General features: G+C 43.8%; 1 protein-coding gene across 5 annotated transcripts in view; it reads left to right on the top strand.

Moving 5' to 3' along the window:
• The window catches only part of REPS2 (RALBP1 associated Eps domain containing 2), a 636,764-nt gene extending 615,326 nt beyond the window's left edge, over positions 1-21,438 (top strand). For all 5 annotated transcript variants that reach the window (XM_069204533.1, XM_069204534.1, XM_069204532.1 and 2 more), the window contains exons 18-20: positions 8,797-8,939; positions 17,852-17,957; positions 20,591-21,438. In XM_069204533.1, the coding sequence (XP_069060634.1) occupies positions 8,797-8,939; positions 17,852-17,957; positions 20,591-20,659 (318 nt within the window). In that variant the 3' untranslated portion in view covers positions 20,660-21,438. The remainder of the gene's footprint in view (positions 1-8,796; positions 8,940-17,851; positions 17,958-20,590) is intronic.
• The last annotated feature ends 666 nt before the right edge of the window (positions 21,439-22,104 follow it).

The following is a 22,104-nucleotide window of genomic DNA, read 5'->3' as shown; positions in this document are numbered from 1 at the left end:
TGAAATATAAGCCTCGAGGTTCAGTGCTTAGTTTGTAAATAAACTAGTACTGAGGTGTGTTTTCAGGCCGCTGCTTGTCCGGGTTACCGAATGAAAGGGTCATCTTGATTCCACCTTATGTCTCTTCCTTCCACCCCGACACATCTTTCTCAGTTCATGTCACTCTTGCGGGGTCTTTTCATTGCCTGCTGTCTCCTTCTCTCGCTGTATTACTGCCTTTCTCTCTCGCCTTCTTTTTTATCCATTTTCAAACAAATGGAATTTAACTCACACACTTGTGTAAACATCTTACCTCTGTACCTTGCTGATATAGGCATGCTGGATGCGCATATCGATGTACTTAGGTTCTGTGAAGCACATTCATAAAGTCAACTAATTGCCACCAGCCCTTCCAAAAAATAAGCACTGACAAATCCAATAAGTATTTTTTACCTACGGTTCGCACACAGACCAACTTGCTTTGAGGCATGTTATTTGTGTTTATGGTGTGATTGAGCGGCTTGCTCTTTTTGATTTCACCAAAAGGAATTTAATAACCAAAACGTGCAGAATATTAAAAGGAGTTTTATGGGACCTATTTTAAGAAAGCTTTAAAAAGGCTAGCGAGGCTTGCCCGGCTATCCGCAGCCGACAATTATTGGAGACCATTGATAAATCCAAATCACTACTTTAGAAGGATCAGTATTAGGCTAAATTGCAATTTTTGCTTAATTTCTGATTTCATGTAGACTAAATAATTCCCCTTTAAAAAACCTAACTACCTTGTCTAATGTTAGCTAGCTTCTTGGAGGAAGGGAACCTCCAGAATAGCACTTTTGGATATTAAAGCTTACCAGCCACAGACTGCATCAAAGGGAATATTTTTTATTGCAACAGAGCTATCTGACTGAAAGGGGCTGTACAGAAAACACATGACCCAGAAGGACAGAAACCACAAACTCTATATGCAGACATTGAGCATGCACACACACACAGACACAGGCAGACCAGAGAACAGTGTCTCTATGAGCCAAGGTGGATCCTAGAAGGAGAAGGTGACCCCAGACATATCCATTCTGCTGGACATGGTGTGTGCTCTGTGGGGGTGCCCTTTAGGGTCAGGCGGATGAAGGGGGCGGCGCCTTCCAAACCAGACATTGAATGGGTGACAAACCTGGCACTGAATATACTGATGGTTACTACAATGTGTCTATATTAATTGCCTTGTTATATTTTTAAGTTGGCGGATGTTTACAAAAGTTTTTTTATAATATATTCTTCATGGTGCATATAATTTGCTTAAACTGCAATACCTTTTTTACTGTGAGAAGTATCTTTAAATGACACTGTTTAAACAGGTTTACATAACCCTTAAAATCCTGCATGAAAAACTGACCTTCCATCCCTTCTGTTTTTTTTAATTGACCTCTGCTTCTTTCTACCTCCCATCTCCCTCATCTGTATACAAGTTACTATAAAAATCTCATGGGTACCCGCCTTTAAGTTGTTTGGAAACCATAACAATATTAATTCCAGCTAGTAATTGTGCCTCACATATCCCCTTCCAATAATCACATCAAATAAACAAGCCCCCCATCCCCCCCGAAGCACACAATGCATGCATGCATCAGAGAAACACACACCTTGGATACAACCCACAGGTCAGCCACACACTCACCGAGTCTGCAGACAATCACAAGGCAGGCAAATTGGCTGGTACTCATGGACAAGGCAGGTAGATAGGCATTGTCAGGCACTTACAGAGAGTACAAAGATGGACTTGAAGGGCAGGCAGGCATTCCTAAGGCTGGCAGGCATGCCACATATAGCAACACAAAAAGATGATTGACAGAATGCTGAACATTGTCAAACATTCACCCCCAGTCACAGATCTGGGTTAAAGCTGTTGTTTTTTTGCTCACCATACCAGATCCCTATGGGAACAGTCCAGCCAGAATTGCCAGGCCAGGTCCTCCTTGGACCGTAAAAGGATCCTGGGACTGGTTTCGGGGTATCACCCCTCATCAGCCAGGCTAGTTTGAATCCAGTGGCACATTGATTACAGAACCCACGCATGAGCATAGCATTTCCACTTAGGGCAACTATAGTAACACAAAAAAGCTAATCAACGGCATGCTGAACATTGTCAATCATTCACCACCCATCACAGATCTGGGTTAAATCCATCCCCAGCACTCAGTCCTTCATCCTTTTGTGGTGCTAAAGTCGCCGTAAGTGGCCAGGATGTTTGTTTCCAGTCCAGGGAGGTCCTGACCTGGCAGTTTGGGCTGGAATGTTCCCACAGGGAGCAGGGGCTAGACTGATTTGCATATGGCTGGGTTCAAACTGCGGTGGCATTGTGAGCAAAAGAACAATGGATTTGCCCAGATCTGTGACTAGGGGTGAGAGTTTGAAAAGTTTCAGCACTCTGTCCATCATCTTTTTGTGGTGCTAAAGTTGCCCTAAGTGGCCGGGATATGGCCAGATGTGAGTCCCTTGCTTGCTGTGCCACTGAATTCAAGCTAGCCTGGCTGATGCGGGGATATACCCCGAAAATGGTCCTAGGATGCTCGTCTCCGGTCCGGGAAGGACCTAGCATGGCAGTTTGGGGTGGACTGTTCCCACGAGGAGCAGGGGCAAGGCTGATTTGCATATGGCTGGGTCCAAACTGGGGTGGTATGATGAGCAAAAGAACACTGGATTTGCCCAGATCTGTGACTGGGGGGGGTGAGAGTTTGAAATGTTTCATCACTCTGTCCACCATCTTTTTGTGTTGCTAAAGTTGCCCTATGAGGCCAGGATATGCCCAGACGTGAGCCCCTTGCTTGCTGTGCCACTGGATTCAAGCTAGCCTGGTTGATGAGGGGTTATATCCCGAAACCGGTCCTAGGATGCTTGTCTGCAGTCCAGGGAGGATCTAGCCTGGCATTTCAGGCTGGACTGTTCTCACGGGGAGCAGGGTCAAGACTGATTCGCATATGGCTGGGTCCAGACTGGGATGGCATGGTAAGAAAAAGAACAATGGATTTAACCCAGATCTGTGACTGGGGTGAGTTTTAGAAACGTTTCAGCACTCCGTCCATCATTGTTTTGTGAGGCAAGCCACATATGTCAAGCAGACACTCATTGGCAGGCGTGCACTCGCCTAAAGGGAAGGGATGTACTCATGTGGCTAGCAGACGTTTGCTCACATAGCTGTTAAGAAGGCACAGCAAAGGCAGACAGCCAGTCCAAGCAGACAGGCACTTACACCCTAGGCAGCTCACAATCACAGTGTAGTCACACAGTCAAACCAAGACGGCATTTGTGGTAACTCCATTCTGTCTGCTGAGACTCTTGGGACACCTCCTGCTTCTTCCTACAACATGTATTTAGTGACAGGCAATCGCAGCTAGCATGGAGATCGTCTGTAGGCAGGCAGCAAGAAAAAGGACCTTACTGCACACCTTTTTCTGCTCCTCTGTACGTGCCGGCTTTGATGGGTGCCTGAAATGGAAGAAAAGCAGAAGCATTGGAAGCTGAGTTCAGCACCTTGCTCCCCAGCCCTAGCGCAATTAAACTCCTCTAGGTGTTAGTTGCTAGTCCATCAATACATCTATCCGAACTGCAGTGCAGCCTCTGTATCTTCAGCCGGACTGGCTGAAGTGCAGCCAGAGAGATGCCTCCTCTTCTGCGGCTGTACGCCCATCTTTCCCCGGGGACTTTGCTTCATTATAACCTGCATTTTGCCAAGAACCTGCTGCTTCTACAACTTGAGGCTAGACCCAGATGCATCACCGATGCCATCTTTACCTCCATTAATGCCTACAAGGACAGAGAACAGGGACCGATTGGCGAATGTGAATGCAGTGGCCATCTTGGAATGGAGTTTGTCCCATCTTTCCATATTCCTTCCAGGATGAACATAAGCATTAAAAGCTGAACACACACCAGCTCCCCAGGGAGCTTTTGTGTGCATGGAAAACGGCTGCGTGGAGCTCAACACATAGGGGATGTAAAAAAAAATTGGCAAAGTGAACGCCATTGCCATAGAGTAGAGACTACTACACCCATATGGAATTGGAGAGAATTTGATTTATGGCGATAGAGTTCATGGTACCATTTTTCTTTTTAGTTCCACCCAATGTGTGGGATCACCAAGGTACCAATGCCCTCCGTAGGTCACACATACAGGCTCTAGTGGGGCTGATTATTCAGTTGTTTGTCAATTCATAATGAGTTACTGCTACAAAAGCAGCATGTGAGCTTATTCAAACGTGAAAGACGCTTCAATGAAGCAATGGCTGATGGAGGCTGATCCAAAGTGACCAATGTCTGTAGAGAGCTGACTCTGTGCTGAGCCCCTCTGTTCATTGTTTCGTTACATGAGATCTTTGCTTCGCTAGAGTTAAACCAAATAGAATACAATGGCATAGGGTTTTGAAATGCAGTGTGAGAACAACATATTCCATGAAAGATGCACAATGAAGGTTTGCAATAGTAAGGAAAACAATAGGCAAACTACAGGGAGAAGGAGACAACGTGTCCAGGTGTTGCAGGTGTACTAATGCAGCAAGCACAGACATTTTGTAGAACAAATGCAGGCAATAAAAACAAATCGCAAATGCTGAATTATGTGTTCATTGACTACAAGTCTTTATAATAAAGGTGATGCATGGATGAGGCCCCCAATGTAAATTAATGGGGGCTCGGCACACACAATAAGGAGAACATGCAATCATGAACCAAAAGGAAATGGGAAAAGCTAACTTTAAAACATATGATGTTGCAACAGAATCAATCAGTCGGACCCCTTGCGTTTGTCCATTAACATAACGAGTTTTGGCACAGACTTTATATGTTTGTCAGCTTTACCATTTCATACGAAGTACATCCATTCGTCTGCATCTGCTCAAGCTAAGGTTGCCATCAGACAAAGCAGTCTAAAGGTATTTCTGTGCCACTGGCAAGCAGGCATAGCTCTAGAAGTCTGGCTCTAGGAAGGCCATTAGTAAGCTTGGAGGGACCAAGAAGATGTATGTATGAGTGGACAAAAATCAACAATCCACCGATCAAGCCACTTCTTCAAGGGCGTGTGGGCCTCGAGGGCCATGAGGCCATCCTTGGTTCAAGTATTGCCAGTATGCTGCATAACACAGGAGCACTGCAGGCTCACTACAGCGACCAGTATCTCCTCCTTGGGCTTCCACTCTCAGGCTGTAAGGAGCTTACTCTTTGAGGATGATGTATGATCCAACGAGCATTCCACTTGCATGGGAATTGCTCACAAAAAATATATTGTCCAAGCATTGTTGTTCTGTTGTTCTTGCTGGAACAAAATGGGACTACATTAACATTAATGAAAAGTCTCTAGTCAAGAGCTTCTTGTGATTCGTCACTTACAGTCACCTAGTTCATTATCTTCCTTAAATTGTGGTGGAATAGGGATTTGGATTGGTCAACCAAAACATATAATTAACAATATGAAGACAGTGGCACAAATACTTTGAGTACTAACCTGCCAGGGACTCACTGCCACGCCTGTACCAGAGAGGGTAAGAGAGATTAGAAAAGTAAGAGAGAACCTAACGCTGGTGACTGCGGCATTCACTGCGCTCAGGGAATATGCCAGGTCAATCGTTTACCAACGATGCAAATATTTCTAAAGAAAAGAAAGAAAGTTGCTCTTTTGATTTATCAGTTGAGTTTGCATTCAGTTTCTTTGATCCATCAATCAAGAACATTCACGTTATTAGGTACACATGAAGACTGTTCTTAACGAAATGGCAAAGATTCATAAATTGGAAAAATGTGGTGATCTTAGATGGCATTAACATACAATACACTAAACACGTGAATTTGTCACTTTGTTTTTCTCAGTTCCCTTCTGAAGATATTATTATTATTTAATCAGTTAATTCCAATCTTGTGAGTTCAAATGAAAGGAAAGAAAAAAGGCCGACAGTTCCAATACTGAATGATGAAATTAGTTAAAGTAAGTCCCAATCAACAATATTTCCTCCCTGAGAGTTCAGAAAGTGGTCCCAGTCTAAATCAACTATCTCTGCAGCCCCTCTCAAGCATTCCCAATAATTTTACAAAAGTTATTGTTTTAATATCCATAATACAGCTCGTGAAAGTCATCACCTGATATCCAATCACTTTCACTAACCGACCAGAGAAACTGAGGTTCCAAAACTTTCACTGCATCATTGTTGCAGTCACGTCAGACACAAGCCCATGATGTTCCAGATCATCATGACTCAGGGCGGTGAGAACGCCAAAAGCAAAAAGAATACCAGGATGCACAGGGGTGCGCCACTCTTGCCAGCCTGGACCAAAGAGTCCTGTGATACTAAGGCTAAAGCTCAGACAGTGTTGAGTAAGGAAACACTGTTGTGGCAACACCATTAGCTATTGGTTGATTACCTCTCTGCCTAGAAATGCCGCCTTTAACAGTAAATATCATACCAGATCTTTGCCAGTTATGACCAGGGCCACTGGAATTATGCAGCAGGAGAAGACCTAATTATGTGGCAGAGTGTACTAAATTATTAGGCATAAATGCAACACATTTTCTGATATAATTACTTCATTATTTTTACACTTGTTAACACTGTCAACCTTTGCAAAGGGCCTTCCACTGTGCCACAACACGTTTTGCTGTGTTTTAGTAACTTTTGAATCATTTGAAGTAGAAACATTTTTTGTTAAAATCTGCAAAATATTCAGCGGATGAGGTGTTATGTGGCAAATGTGGCAGATCAATAACATTGGCAAAAATGCCAGAGCCGCACAATCTCATAATTCCAGTGCCTTAGGACATAGGGACCACCTACCCATGATGGAAAAATAAAAGTCACTCAGCAATGTCATTTTTATATTATTAACCATTGAGCCTCTGCAGTGACTACTTTGTGCCACTCTATCCTGTTCATCAGAGGTGGCTGCTGCCAGGAAGGGCTGGTGGTGCATCGCTCCTGCCACCTCAGTGCTTGCTTTGCTCCCCACTCCACCCAATTCAGATGCTTCTCCCATGCTGTTACACAGCATGAGAGAAGCACCGGGATTGGCCTGAGAGGGCTGAAATGCTGCTCAGGGAGGGAGTGGGAGTCTGCGCTTGGTCGCCACCCAGGTGTGAAATACAGCCGGGTGGAGAGTTCTAAGTGCGCATGTCAGTTTGGCTGGCCTCAGACGGCCGGCCAAACTGACATGCGTACTTAAAGTGCACCACTACTCCTTCTCCCGCCTGATGATGCGGAGGATGTTGTCCCCACTCCAGACTCAGCGGAAAAATAAAATGATAATAATGTATTTGGATTTTATTTTTCTGCTGCTTTTTATCAGTGGGGTGATGCTGATCTGCCATAGTGGAGGGGCTGCCCCTGATGTTCATAGTGTGCTTCCTCTCTGGCAAAGAAAGCAGAGGTAAGGAGGGATGAACCAGTGGTACCAAGGGAGTGAAAGCTGGGCAGAGGCAGATCAATGCTACCACAATCTGGCTTCTAGTACTAGTGCACTTTCTCCCAGTGGCATCCTGTGAGAGAACAGCACATTCATATGACTGAGGGGACAAATAACAGAAGAACAGAAGTTTGTACAGTGAACAAATGGCTGTCTTTATAGGCACCCTGAATAAGTATGCTTACACTAGCAGTGATTTTATAGCTCTATTGCACCCTACACCCACTCTGCATTAACTTCCCTCTTTCTCTATGTTTGTACACCAGCCTGAAGTTCTTTATCAATCAATTTGATTTCATAGAACATAAAACAGGGTGACAGAAGCCCTTCTCAAGAAAATCAGCATGTTTTGAAAAAATGTTTTCAACAAGCAACAATACATTTTACACCTGGAGGAAATTATACAATGGAACTGGTAGCAGTCCTCCAACGGGAGACGGCTGAACCTTTTAGAGGGAGTGTTTATATGGGTGGTGAGTCAGTGGCACATTGGTCCACAGTGTGGTGGAAATCAACAGAGCATTTTTATTTGGGAAGTGAAACTAAGGATGAACTGCTAACTCTGTGCTTTTAGTTGTGTGAGTGCCATATGCTACTTTGAGAAAAAAAAATGTGCAACAACCCTAATATACATTTCTGTGACTCTAGGGTGCCTAGAGGTTGTGCCATGTTTACTGTTACATGATCCAATCACATTTCTTGCCTTTGTGAACGACACTCACCTCTTCACATAAAGATATAATACCCAAGCATCTACCCATGGACTCTAGCATGCAGTCTTTAAGACAAGACCTCATATGTAAAACATGAAATGACTCTTCAAGAAAATATATGTTCTGTGGCACTGGCTCACATCAGTGCAGCATTAGATTCAATGCAGCCGGACTGCAGCACATTTCTGGTCCTCACGCACATCCCCTAACTCTTCACATAAGGACATCTGACATCTGACACCTGTACACCTTCAAAGCATAGATGGAATCTCCAGTCTGCAGTACCTTCAGCAAGGAACCTGTATTCCAAGGCCGCATCAATGATAGCAGTGTACTATAACAGTGACAATGCTTCAGACTTTTCTAATACAGCACCACAATGTTCAACCAGTCCACTCGCCATCCCATTTACTGAGCCTTGTTCGGAAGCTGACTGTAAGTCGTATTCAGTACCTAGGGTCTCCACCCGTCTATGGCAGGTAAAGGTGGTGCACTTGATGTGTCTGCATCCTTGTAACACAGTGTATTCTCCACAATGCAAAACATTATACTCGGGTACCCAACTCTTCTTGAGTACAACTATTGATAGACAAAAAAGCTTTAGTATCTGAACTGTTCTGTGGAAGGTTAATTTGTGGTATTTTTATTTCCCTGCCTAAAGGAGGTGCAGCTCGCTCAGCCTCCCTCCAAGCCAATGAGAAGGAAATTCCGTCAAGAGAGCCAGTCACTGGAAAACAAGGAGCAGTCACCCACAATCAGTCTGACATCATCCCATACACTCAAGGCACATCCTTCAATACAAAAGTAAGGAAATACCGCTTCCCCCTGAAATATTTACTGTGTTACTCTTGTTACAAGGTGGCTATCTTTATTAGATTTACATGGGGAATCATGACATTCACTCTCTAGAAGTCTTGGATTGGAATAGTGGGTTTGTGGTCAAAGTATCTGGTGGGCCAGTTGTGTCCTGCGGTCTTCAGATTTTTCAACAAATGTATACAAGTAGTCTCTGGTGGAGACAGATTAACAAAGTGTAAGTGTTCTGTAAAAAGGTGTTACAGGTATATACTAAACTTACAAAAAAAGGGGGCCCCGTACAAAAAAGTGACCCTCTGTGGTAAATCATGACAACTCAAAATGTTGTGGCATATCTAATGTAGTGTCTCTGATGGGTTTTATGAATAAGTGAGCTGATTATTTGCCTTTCTTAGCTGAGCCAGTTTTTGTTGGCTTTACTTACCCATGCTAACTAGCGCTAACGTGCTTGTGCACTGTCCTTCAAACATGTTGAAAATGACTACACCTAATTTACATCTTTAATTTACTTGCAAGTCCCTAGTAAATGGTACTCACTGTACCCAGAGCCTGTAGATTAAATGCTACTAGTGGACAGCAGCACTCGTGCCACCCACTAAAATAGCACTGTTTGACATGCCTCAGGCCTGCCGCTGCAGTCCGTGTGTGTGGTTTCAGAACTGCCATTTTGACCTAGCAAAATAAACCTTTTTTGCCAGGCCTAAACTCCATTTTTAATACTTATAAGCCATCCCTCAGAAACGCCCTAAATTATCATAGGATAGGGTGCACTGTATATAAATACTATGGCATGTTTACTTCAGGTTTACATACCTTCACTGTGAAAAACTCTTCAAGTCATTTTTCACTACAGTATTTTAAGGCCAATCTCTCTCATTGGCTAACAATCGGTTGGTTACCTTATTACATTTAATAAGTGCTAACTGCAGATTGTGAGCAGATCGAGCTATGCTCTTTACTCTCAAATGATTAGTAATTTTGCTGTACAACATGGCTAAAAGACATTGACAAAGCCAATCGATCTTACATAGGTGAGATCTATTGGCTATGCCAAAGCTTGCTTGTTCATTATCACCTATAAGAGCACATTCAAATATGTTAATTCAGGAGATGTTCTGTACAAAAACATTTTGTTGTGTTTGATTTGCTAGCTACAATGTTGCTCCGTCTGTAATAAGAATCTAGACCGTGTAAAGGGTATACATGACCCCTGATTTGCCTCTTAGTTCACTAAAACAATTGTCATTTGGCGGGGCAGTAATGTTTCTTAGTTCATACTTAAAGACTCCTCTTGACACTCTAGAAATGTTTAGCTTGTGCTGTTGTACAGTGTGGCACTTTGCCATAACGCCCACACTCCATGAAGGTTCTTATTGTGATAGGCATTAAGGTTTTAAAGGGATATGACTGATTGCCCATTGGCAGTGGGATGCTAACATCCGCACTTTGAAAAGGCATCTTTATTATTTCACTGATTAACCTTCCATTGTCCCCAACAAAAAGGCAGAAAATAAGCTTTCTCATTTTTTTAATACTTGCCAGGGGCCTTCTGCAAGTGTGACATATTCAGCAAGTACTTGCTTTTCAGGCAACAGCATGTTCTTTTCTGGGATTTGCCATATTTTTAAACACTGTAAGCAGGATGTTAACGTCCGGACATGCAAAGTGTTGCTGGCTAAAAAGCCATAACTGACTGGAGGAGTCACATGTGACATATGGTCACTTGAAAGTGATGTTATTTTCATTTTTACAACGTGGTCTAGTCCATTTTGACTACTGTTACTGCACATGAAACCAAACAGAAACCCTGTTCACCTATTTTCACTTACTTTACGGGAGAGCGCTCTGTTACTTTCATCATCCATTAAAAAATACCACTTGTTTTGAGCTTCATATATTGGAAAGTGCTAGCTTTTTTCAACATAACCCAAGCAATACGCCATGAAGCGCCTCGTCAATAGGAGTAAGCGCTATATAAATCCAATAACAATAGAATTAATGCTATCCCAGCCACCCTTCAGACAGTGAATTGTACATGACTGAACCTGGAGCATCACAGGGTTGTTTGGGTCAGTCACGTCAGAGTGCCAGCTCCCAAAAAATCTTAATTCTAACCAATTAAGGTACAGGTCACGTTTGCAGGCCTACTTTCTTTCTTTGAGTACCAGCTAGCGCCTAGTAGAGCACAAAGAGGGAGAACAGAGTGCTGCGCATGTAGTGCCTGTTACTTGTGTCTCTGAAGCTTTAGAAAATCACTAAGTAAGCAAAAGCGAAAAGGATTGCCTTTTCAATGCTAGTTTCATGTTTTTTAATTATGTTTTAAATGTTCGTTTTAAAGTCGTTATTGATATGGTCTGTAGCATACTAATTGGCGTCTACGTCTTTCTGTCAATCAAGCTTGTTTAAACGCAAACCTGTAATATAGTCCTCCTAGCATAATTGTTATTGATTGAACCAGAGCCGGCTTGAGCGCTGGTGGCGCCCGGTGTAACAGTCTTTTTATGCCCTCCCACCCCCACATGACCACCTTCTCAATGAATGTCCTCACTAACTCTCCCCAACAGTGCCCCTCATCTCTCCATAGTCAGTCTCTGACATACATTTCATTTTTTTAAAGCGCTACTCATAGTTCACTCAAACTCAGTTTTGTGATCTGTATGGCAAACGTTCTTTGCAGCAGGCACATTACCCGCTGCACTATTTTATGATGAGTCAAAGCTGCCACTAGACAAAATTAATCTCTCTCACCAGCAATAACATTAGCCATCACTGTTATCTTGACATTTTTATTGTTGCTTGAAACCACTGAACACACAAGGAAGTTCACCTGCTTTTAAACCCATATTATTTTTAAATACAGCGCCCCCGCCATATACGGTGCCAGATGCAGCTGCACTGGTCGCACCGGCCCTAGATTGAACCACTCCGTGCTGCTCCTCACGGACTACTTTACCAGGCATGTGAAGCATATTGTATGAGTACTCTTAGGTGTGTAAATACCTCTCAGCACTGTAGGTTGATCAATCAGAATGTGCAGCTTGACACTACCAAAATGAGAGCTACAAATTACAACTCCCTGTTCGCCATCCTATAGAACTTCAAAATTTATATCAAGACTGTTCAAATCTTCTATCTTTCTGGGTCACCATTGCGGACTGGTCATGAACTCTGGAGCCAAATCAGGTTTAGATCTAATGGTAACCTGAAGGTCCAGGTTCGAATCACATTACCATGTTGAGTGAAGTGAGCATTACGTTATGTTATTTGAAATGTCTAAAGCAAACATGCAACAGAGTGTCCTTGTGCTGTGGAAGAAACACAACACAAAAGTATGATTTATCAATAGAAGACATACATTTTTTAAATGACTTTAAAAGTTGTTTTTAAAAGCAAGGTTTTTAGTAATTTTATGAACAAAGGAAGAGAGGAAAGCATAGAGATATCTTACTTATATACTAGTGGCTACTCGATATGTTGACTGGTATGGAGGACTGCAACTTCTGTCTGTGTTGGGCAGAGTTTTGCCCCAGCTGTGGTTCAGAGTCTTCATTTAGGAATATTAGTGGGAAGTATATTCTGCTCCTTAACTGCTGTCACAAAAAGCCCTATCTCTAAATAATGTGGTACAAACTTTGGGTGGCAAAAGTTGGCCAGTGGAAGGAAGAGCACTTTTTAGTCCATGTATGTGGGATTTGGAAGTCAGAAAAGAGAGATCAGAACCACAGATACCTTGAAAAAGAATAACTAATGGTGTAAAAAGGGCTCTTTGATCTATGGCCGACGAGTAACAGAGGAGATGTACTTATTGCCAGGTAACCTAGTAATTTAGTGTTCTGTAGAGTTTTGAAGAAGCTGGAGTCGTCCTAGTAATTATTTGGATAGAGCAAAATAGCACAAATTACCGTAATCCAGATTCAACTGGATTAAATCATTCTATACACACCTGTAGTGGACTGGTGAAATTAAAGGAAATATTTTTTTTACAAGTTTGAGATGCCAAAAGCAGGTGCTTGTGACTCTGGAGATCTGAGGTTCAAGGGAAAGTTTTAAGTCAATGAGGATACTGAGATGTTTGACTATTTTATCAGTAGTTGGTGGAGGGTCCATGATTGTTGGCCGTTTATTGGGATTCCATTTGATAATCTGGTTCCTGGTAACAAGAAGAATTGTTTCGGCAGGACTACGTTTTAAAAAGTTTCTGGCCATCCATTGGTTAACATAGTCAAGGCCATATTCATACGAAGGCAAGAACCTGAAGGTTAATTTGAATAATAAATGTATGCATGTAAAACTGGGCACTTATATTTTGTAATGTCAAGGGTAACATACAGATGTTAAATGGCAGTGCAGAAAGCACAGAGCCCTGGGACCCCACAGTTTACCGATCTAGCTTGTTATATAAGGGGGAAGAATGGTTTGGTGACGGTTAGTGAGAAAGCAGCTGCGTGATTGGGCAGCGGGCTCCCCGCGCCTAATGATTTGACTGTCTAAGAGGGGGAAGCGATCGATGGTATCAAAGAAAGTTGATAGGTACAAAATGGGGACGGCTACCGTCTCCCCATTACTGGACAATCTGCAAAGATTATTCAGTACCTAGTGCGACAGTAACACCTGTTACCTTGGGCTACTTGCAGTTCACTTGGTGAAGAGTGCGATATCATTGTAGTAGCATTAATGACAATAATGTTATTGATGTTAATTATTATAATAATTGCAATAATAATGTATAATATAAATGTTACTTGTTAATATTTTTATTTTCTTGCATTAGTGTTATTATTGTTGTTGTTATTATTATTATTTATCTTATCATCATCATTATTATTATTATTTTGCCTTGTGGTTGTCTTAGCATGACGTACATGCAAAGTCAATTTTACAGATTGTATTAATGACAAAAACACAATAGACAAAAGACAATATGTTGTCATTAAGTTCAAGTGATACATTGAAGTTCCCAGGAACCTGGTGATGTGGCTGACTGATGAATCAGGACCTACTCTTCTTGACGGGATAAAGGGCCTCATTATTAGTTTTCTGCTAACACTGTGGAGAGACCTCAGGGCTGGAATTAACAACTCCTGATGGTATCTCGTCATGAGTTAATGGAATCATGAGTTAATCTCCCTGGAATGGGAACTAACCTGACAGATCAGAAATTACTGAGTCCTCTAGTTCTGTTTTGCCTGATTGCGGGGAGTTTAACACTCTCATTTCCCACCTGCTCTGAGCATATGGTATATAGATTGCAAGGCCACAGTGCGTTACTATGTAGGAGCTGTAGGGTGGGGAGGGACGCAGGGGACAGGGCAGGTTCCCTTCACGGCACAAAGTGAGGATGAGGTGGGGGCCAGCTTGAGCCTTTATTTACTGCTGGTCCTGAAGCTCCAACGCTTTTACCCGTTGCATTTTCGCGCCTGGTAAAATCTGACTTGGAGTTCCCATATGTAAGGAAATGCCTCCTTGGCATGGTTACCCCCTAACTTTTTGCCTTTGCTGATGCTAAGTTATGATTTGAAAGTGTGCTGGGACCCTGCTAACCAGGCCCCAGCACCAGTGTTCCTTCCCTAAACTGTACCTTTGTCTCCACAATTGGCACAACCCTGGCACTCAGGTAAGTCCCTTGTAACTGGTACCCCTGGTACCAAGGGCCCTGATGCCAGGGAAGGTCTCTAAGGGCTGCAGCATGTCTTATGCCACCCTGGGGACCCCTCACCCAGCACATGTACACTGCCTCACAGCTTGTGTGTGCTGGTGGGGAGAAAATGACTAAGTCGACATGGCACTCCCCTCAGAGTGCCATGCCAACCTCACACTGCCTGTCGCATAGGTAAGTCACCCCTCTAGCAGGCCTTACAGCCCTAAGGCAGGGTGCACTATACCACAGGTGAGGGCATATGTGCATGAGCACTATGCCCCTACAGTGTCTAAGCAAAACCTTAGACATTGTAAGTGCAGGGTAGCCATAAGAGTATATGGTCTGGGAGTTTGCCAAACACGAACTCCACAGTCCCATAATGTCTACACTGAAAACTGGGAAGTTTGGTATCAAACTTCACAGCACAATAAATACACACTGATGCCAGTGTGCAATTTATTGTAACATACACCCAGAGGGCATCTTAGAGATGCACCCTGAATACCAACCCGACTTCTAATGTAGGCTGACCAGTTTCTGCCAGCCTGCCACACCCCAGACATGTTGCTGGCCACATGGGGAGAGTGCCTTGCCACTATGTGGCCAGGAACAAAGCCTGTACTGGGTGGAGGTGCTTCTCACCTCCCCCTGCAGGAACTGCAACACCTGGTTGTGAGCCTCAAAGGCTCGTCCTTTTTTTTACAGCGCCCCAGGGCATCCCAGATAGTGGAGATGCCTGCCCCTCCAGCCACTGCCCCCACTTTGGCGGCAAGGCTGGAGGAGATGATGAGAAAAACAAGGAGGAGTCACCCACTAGTCAGGACAGCCCCTAAGGTGTCCTGAGCTGGGGTGACCCCTGCCTTGAGAAATCCTCCATCTTGAGTTTGGAGGATTCCTCCAAAAGGATTAAGGATGTGCCCCCCTCCCCACCGGGAGGAGGCACAAAGAGGGTGTAGCCACCCTCAAGGACAGCAGCCATTGGCTACTGCCCTCCCAGACCTAAACACACCCCTAAATTCAGTATTTAGGGGCTCCCCAGATCCCGGGAAATCAGATTCCTGCAATCTGAAGAAACAAGAAGGACTGCTGACCTACAAGCCTGCAAATAAGGAGGAAGACGACAACTGCTTTGGCCCCAGCCCTACCGGCCTGTCTCCAACTTCGAAAACCTGCTCCAACAACGCATCCGACAGGGACCAGTGACCTCTGAAGCCTCAGAGGACTGCCCTGGACTAAAGGACCAAGAAACTCCTGTGAACAGCGGCCCTGTTCAAAACCAGCTACTTCTTTGCAACAAAGAAGCAACTTTCAAAGACTGCACGTTTCCCGCCGGAAGCGTGAGACTTCACACTCTGCACCCGATGCCCCCGGCTCGAGATCCAGAGAACAAACACCTCAGGGAGGACTCCCTGGCGACTGCGAGCCCGTGAGTAACCAGAGACGACCCCTCTGAGCCCCTATAGCAATGCCTGCAGAGAGAATCCAGAGGCTCCCCCTGACCACGACTGCCTATAACAAGGGACCCGACGCCTGGAACCAACACTGCACCTGCAGCCCCCAGGACCTGAAGAAACCGAACCTCAGCGCAGGAGTGACCCCCAGGCAACCCACTTCCTTGCCCAGGTGGTGGCTATCCCGAGAAGCCTCCCCTGTGCCTGCCTGCACCGCTAGAGTGACTCCCGGGTCCCTCCATTGAAACCTATACAGAACCCGACGCCTGCTTTGCACACTGCACCCGGCCGCCCCTGTGCCACTGAGGGTGTGTTTTGTGTGCATACTTGTGTCCCCCCCCAGTGCTCTACAAAACCCACCCTGGTCTGCCCCCGAGGACGCAGGTACTTACCTGCTGGCAGACTGGAACCAGAGCACCCCTGTTCCCCATAGGCGCCTATGTGTTTTGGGCACCTCTTTGAGCTCTGCACCTGACTGGCCCTGAGCTGCTGGTGTGGTAACTTTGGGGTTGCCTTGAACCCCCAACGGTGGGCTGCCTGTGCCCCAGAACTGAGACTTGTAAGTGTTTTACTTACCTCCTAATCTAACCTTTACTTACCTCCCCCAGGAACTGTTGATTTTTGCAGTGTCCACTTTGAAAATAGCTTATTGCCATTTTTACAAAGACTGTATATGATATTGCTTTTATTCAAAGTTCCTAAAGTATCTAAGTAAAGTACCTTACACTTAAAGTGTTTAATGTAAATCTTGAACCTGTGGTTCTTAAAATAAACTAAGAAAATATATTTTTCAATATAAAAACCTATTGGCCTGGAGTAAATCTTTGAGTGTGTGTTCCTCATTTATTGCCTGTGTGTGTACAACAAATGCCTAACACTACCCTCTGATTAGCCTACTGCTCGACCACACTACCACAAAATAGAGTATTAGAATGATCTACTTTTGCCACTATCTTACCTCTAAGGGGAACCCTTGGACTCTGTGCACACTATTTCTTACTTTGAAATAGTATATACAGAGCCAACTTCCTACACCATACCTGGCATTTCAGGATGTGGGACACCAATCAAAATGAAATTTGCTGGAACAGTATACCCTTCGGATATACTTCTCTGTCCAACTTGTAATAAAGGCCAATGGGTGATAGGGAAAACCACTGGAATACCGTGATTCTGTGGCATTTTTTCACATAATTATGGATTTGCTGCGTTTGCCACGTAATCCATCTGTTGCATAATCTGCAGATTTAAAAAAATAATAACTTGGTCTAGTTCAAACGGATCAAAAGTTATAAAAACGTGGCAACATGTTGCTGTGCAATGGAAGGCCCTTTGCAAGGGTTGACAGGTAATCTTCGAAGTGTTTATTCCTGTAATTGGTTGTTAAACTGGTACTAATGAGGATGTCTTTGCCAAGCAGTGTGACAATGGGTAAAGATGACAAAATTACGTAAAACTATCACAAAATGTGCCACATAATTTGCCCCTTTTGCTACATAATCTAGCCCTCCCTGCATCATTTGGTCCTCCCCTGCCATATAATTCCAGTGGTGCGGGTGATGTGCTTTGCCTTTCGCGGCCACACCTGTCCCTTCTATCTACTTTCGAAAGATTGGTTTACCGTTTTTAAAAACCCTGGTGATGCTGATACTTTCTTTTTCGGAATGGCGCGTACCACATGCGCAGGCACAAAGGGGGCGTCTGGGCTCTCGCAGTTGGGCTCCATTCTCGTAGTTGGGCTCCATTCTCGTGGATCATTGGTTGTTTCAAAGAGGTTTATTTTATTTTGTGTTTTATTTCCCGCCTCGCAGGCAGCCTTCGAAGCAGAAGAGGGCCATCCAGACAGCCATTCGCAAAAACAAAGAGGCCAACGCCGTGCTGGCCAGGTTGAACAGCGAGCTCCAGCAGCAGCTGAAGGTGAGGAATGCATTGAAAATCAGATTTACAGGCTCTGGCGCAATTCAGTGGCTCAGGGTCCGGTGTCCCTTTTCAAGGATGAAAAGCGCCGCTAAGTTCCCAGGCTGTGGTGAACAGGTTTTGTTTCTCCTCGGAGTCGGGGGTGAAGGGAACGGGCGGAACCGAAGCGTCTCGGAAAACGAGTAACTTCAAGGCAGAAGGCTGTCTTTTGTGAGTAAGCAAGAGACAGGTCTGGTATTTCACCTTCGGCCTGGGGGCACCGAGGTGAAGACTGCCCTTACAACATAAGGCCTGGAGTCACGTTTTCGTCCTGAGGGGGAGGGGGAGCTCACCTGTGCTTACAGCTGTGGGGGGTCGGCGCAGCCCGTGCGCTGGGAGTGACCCTCGTGCTTCTTCCATTTAGCCACTGCTTGCCTCAACACTTGTGAATTACATAAACGGCATCTCCCGCCTTCCCTTCGGAATGACCGAATGCACATAACTATAAAATAGAGTGACCAGACGTCCTGGATTTCCCTGGACAATCCCGGTATTCAGAGGACTGTCCCGACGTTTTTGTTCATTTTACATAAATGTCCTGGCTTTTGGGACAAAGGTCAGGTCAACCTGTGCATCAGAAATTAAAGGTGTGCTCTCCTTTCACATGCAGCTCTAGAGTTTTAAATAAAATACTTCTGCTGCCTGCTCTCGTGTGTCTGAATGTGTGTGTGTGTGTATATATATATATATATATATATATATATATATGTGGATATATATAAATATATACACACACACTCTCTCTTTTACAGGACAGATATAAAAGTGAGACTAAAGGTTTAGTCCTACTTTTATGTCTAACCTGTCCAGTTTTTTTCTTTTCAAAATCTGGTCACCCTGTATAAAACCCTGTGTTTAGGAAGGCTGCATGGCTATTCATGCTCTACAGATAATTTTTGCCCTCCCTGTTTCAGCTTTTGCTGCAGTTTTTTTTCTTATTTGTTTTGGCATAGTGCTGCTGGGGAAAACATTACATTGGATTGCTATGCTTTGTAATGGGGTAAGCATGCAGCATAATCTTACATTTTTTGGGAGTGCATTCATGCCGTAGAGCGGATTGCTGCAAGCGTGGCACTTCTATTCTTTATTCAGCTACATCGAGGCTGGTACGATTGCATTGACTGAAATGTGTGCGGGGAAGGGTTGGAGCAGGGATGGAAGTGTGTGTATGTACTGCAGGGTGGGTTTAGGCAACATGTGGCAGCAGGTCATGCAGAAGGCAGGCACTAGGACCAAGCTGCATGTGGCCGTGAGCAGTAACAATAGGCGGAAGTTGCTTTCTGCAGGAACAAGTGCAACAATAGGAGTCGCTCTCCAGGAGCGGGCAAGTCTCATGCAGGTGGTTCCTTCCATCTCTTGACACAAATAGTCACTAGGTTTCTAATGCCAACCCTTGCTTCACTGGTGCTACTTCCTGTGCGCCAGGTGGTCTTCTTCACTCCCCCTTCAATGTAACAGATTAATATTTGTGCATTACCCTCCCTGGGTCCTGCTCTTACCTCCTTGTTTTCTGGGCCTCACACCAGTCTGAAGGTGGACCATACCTCGCTGCTGCTGTGGCTGCAGACCATGCTGCAAGGCATGGTGGGACAGACATCGAGCAACCCTTTCCCACTCAGCTCAGATCTACCTCTCGGTGTATCTGTAGATCCCTTCTCTCTCTTCCCACCCTCTCTGTTGCTGTTAGTGTACTCCTCTTTTCAGTTTCTCTTTTGCTACTTCATTTTTTCTTTCTCTCCCTCTCAGTCTGCGTGTGTGTATGTCTCTCTTACTCCATCCTCCATTCTTTTCTCTCCTGCCTTCCTTCCCTGTGCTTGTCTTTCTGTAGCCCCTTTTACCTGCCAATCTGCTAATCTTCTCCCCAGATTAATAAACGTACAACTTTTCCAGAAACAACCCCATTTTAATATTAAATTGTCTCTCTTTTTCATTTATTGCGAAATAGGTTATTTCTGATTTCACTCTTTATAATCATTTTTAAGAGGAAAACCAAAATAAAGCATTTAAAACTGCAGCAGTCAGAGGTAACGATTTGGAGATCATTCATGGCTTGCAAAAGAAATATTAAAATCTAGGGCCACAAAGTTTGTGTGCAGGGGATATACGTTGCCACCCGACACACTGGATGCCATGAACTTAATCTTGAAGTCTTTAGTGAGCTTATATGAAACTTTATATAGGACTACTCAAGAAATAAGAACAGAAGTTAGATGCAATATTGAACTGGTCGTTTATCATATATGTGTTTTTAAACTAGATGCAGATTTAAAAAAAAAAAAACTTTTATGATCTCTGTGGTTCTGGAACGATGAAATAACAAATTCAACAGCTACTGAAAAAGGAGCCCCGCTTTGAGTGGACGTCTTCTTTACTAAAGTGGTCTTAACGCATAAAGAAAAGGGTCTATGTTCTGGGTGTGTCTCAACCTCTCGACTTTAAGTAGAACGGTTTGTTGCATTAACCTACACTCCATTTAAACACACTATTCTGACTGCCCGTACTTTGATATTACCTTTCTATTGCATTTTCACATTCAACATTTTTAAGAAATCTAATTTGTTTCTTTTTTGCTTATTATATTCCTTAACTAACAGGAAGTTCACCAAGAGCGCGTCACTCTGGAAACTCAGCTAGAGCAGCTCCGCCCTGTCACAGTCTTATGACGTGTGGTGGCCTACACTCGGTGGCCATTGCAATACGCCATGCCTAAGCCGCAAGTGGCTTGAGAGTATGATCCAAGCATATCATGACCGTTCTACTGCACTACAATCAAAGACACGGTCTCTTGTGAGGAATCTCCACTGGACAACAAGGACGGTTTTCAAGTGCTGCAAGCATACTTGCCATTTGATGGATGGAAAGCAAAAACTGTGTTCCGCAAGCTCTTTGGGCTCAATGCTTTGTCAGGCCTTAAAGGGAAGATTGTTACATTTGCACGTTCCTAAAATCCGACTGACCGTGGCATCACCAGAGTGATTGTTTGTCATGTCTGGAATTCCAAGCATGAGGCAGATCTCCTAAGCCTTTCTGACTTTTGTTTCCGGAAAGATGAAAGAACAACATCACAGGACTGACTGCCACTAAGCGGCTGTGACCGCTAAGAATTATGAATGTTCAATACTCAAGGGATCAATGCCACTAGTATTGTCTATATGTGTATTGTTTGAGTCTTTCCACTACCTTGCTTTTGTAGCAAAGGAAGGGAAAATACAATTGTGAATAAGAAAAAAAAACTAAGTCTCTTTTCACAGTTGGAAAGGGAAGTGGTGAAGGAGTGAACTGTCAATGTAAGAGAATGAAAGTAGTTCATTTACTGCTCCTTTGTTTTATGTGCTTTTGATTTTATGTCCATCTGATATATGGATTTTTATGATCATCACGAATTTTATGTTTGCTTGTACCTTGTGAAAAATGTCCAAAGGAAATAAAAACATTGACATGACCTCAGTGATGTAAATGGGTTTTGTTTGATTTCATTTTTGCCACAATATTTAGTTGGTACTGGGTACCTCCAAGTGATCCCATGCATTAATTGCCTTAACATGGGATTGTTTACGTGTCAGAAATGTTGAAAACCCCTATGTACAGTTGCGTAACACAATCTGTCCCTGCTCACTCAATGTGCTTTAAACTACAGCACATTCAAATGGGTTCTTTTTAAGGTGACAAGGCGTTCCCGATTCGCTGGTAAAGTCAAGTATTTTCGCCATCTGTCCTATCAAGTTTCAGTAAATGTAGATCATTCCCCGGTTTGAAGAGAGGGTCGAATGAACACAGAGGCAGGCAGGTTACCATGTGTTCCAGTGCAAAATAAGTTAGAGGACCGTAAAAGAAAACCATTTGGATAACACGTATGGTATGTATTGTTTGTAAGTTGTCTTTGATTCCCCTCAGTGTCTCGTTGTTTGTTTTCTATGTTACTAAGTGCTATCAAATGTAATTTCTGTGCCCCACAGTTGATGCAAAAGGAATGCAGTCCTAGATATTTGTTTGTGGCATGTCCTGTAATTTGGGATTTTCAAAATCTGGTCTTTCTGGTTGTTCTGAGAGCTACCTCTCTTATCACTCGTTGACTTTATGCTTGTCTAGGACCCTATACAGTGCTCAG

This window comes from Pleurodeles waltl, chromosome 8 (assembly GCF_031143425.1).
Source record: "Pleurodeles waltl isolate 20211129_DDA chromosome 8, aPleWal1.hap1.20221129, whole genome shotgun sequence".
Taxonomy (NCBI): domain Eukaryota; kingdom Metazoa; phylum Chordata; class Amphibia; order Caudata; family Salamandridae; genus Pleurodeles; species Pleurodeles waltl.
Note: the sequence above shows the minus strand (reverse complement) of the source record. Positions and strands in the feature narration are given on the sequence as shown.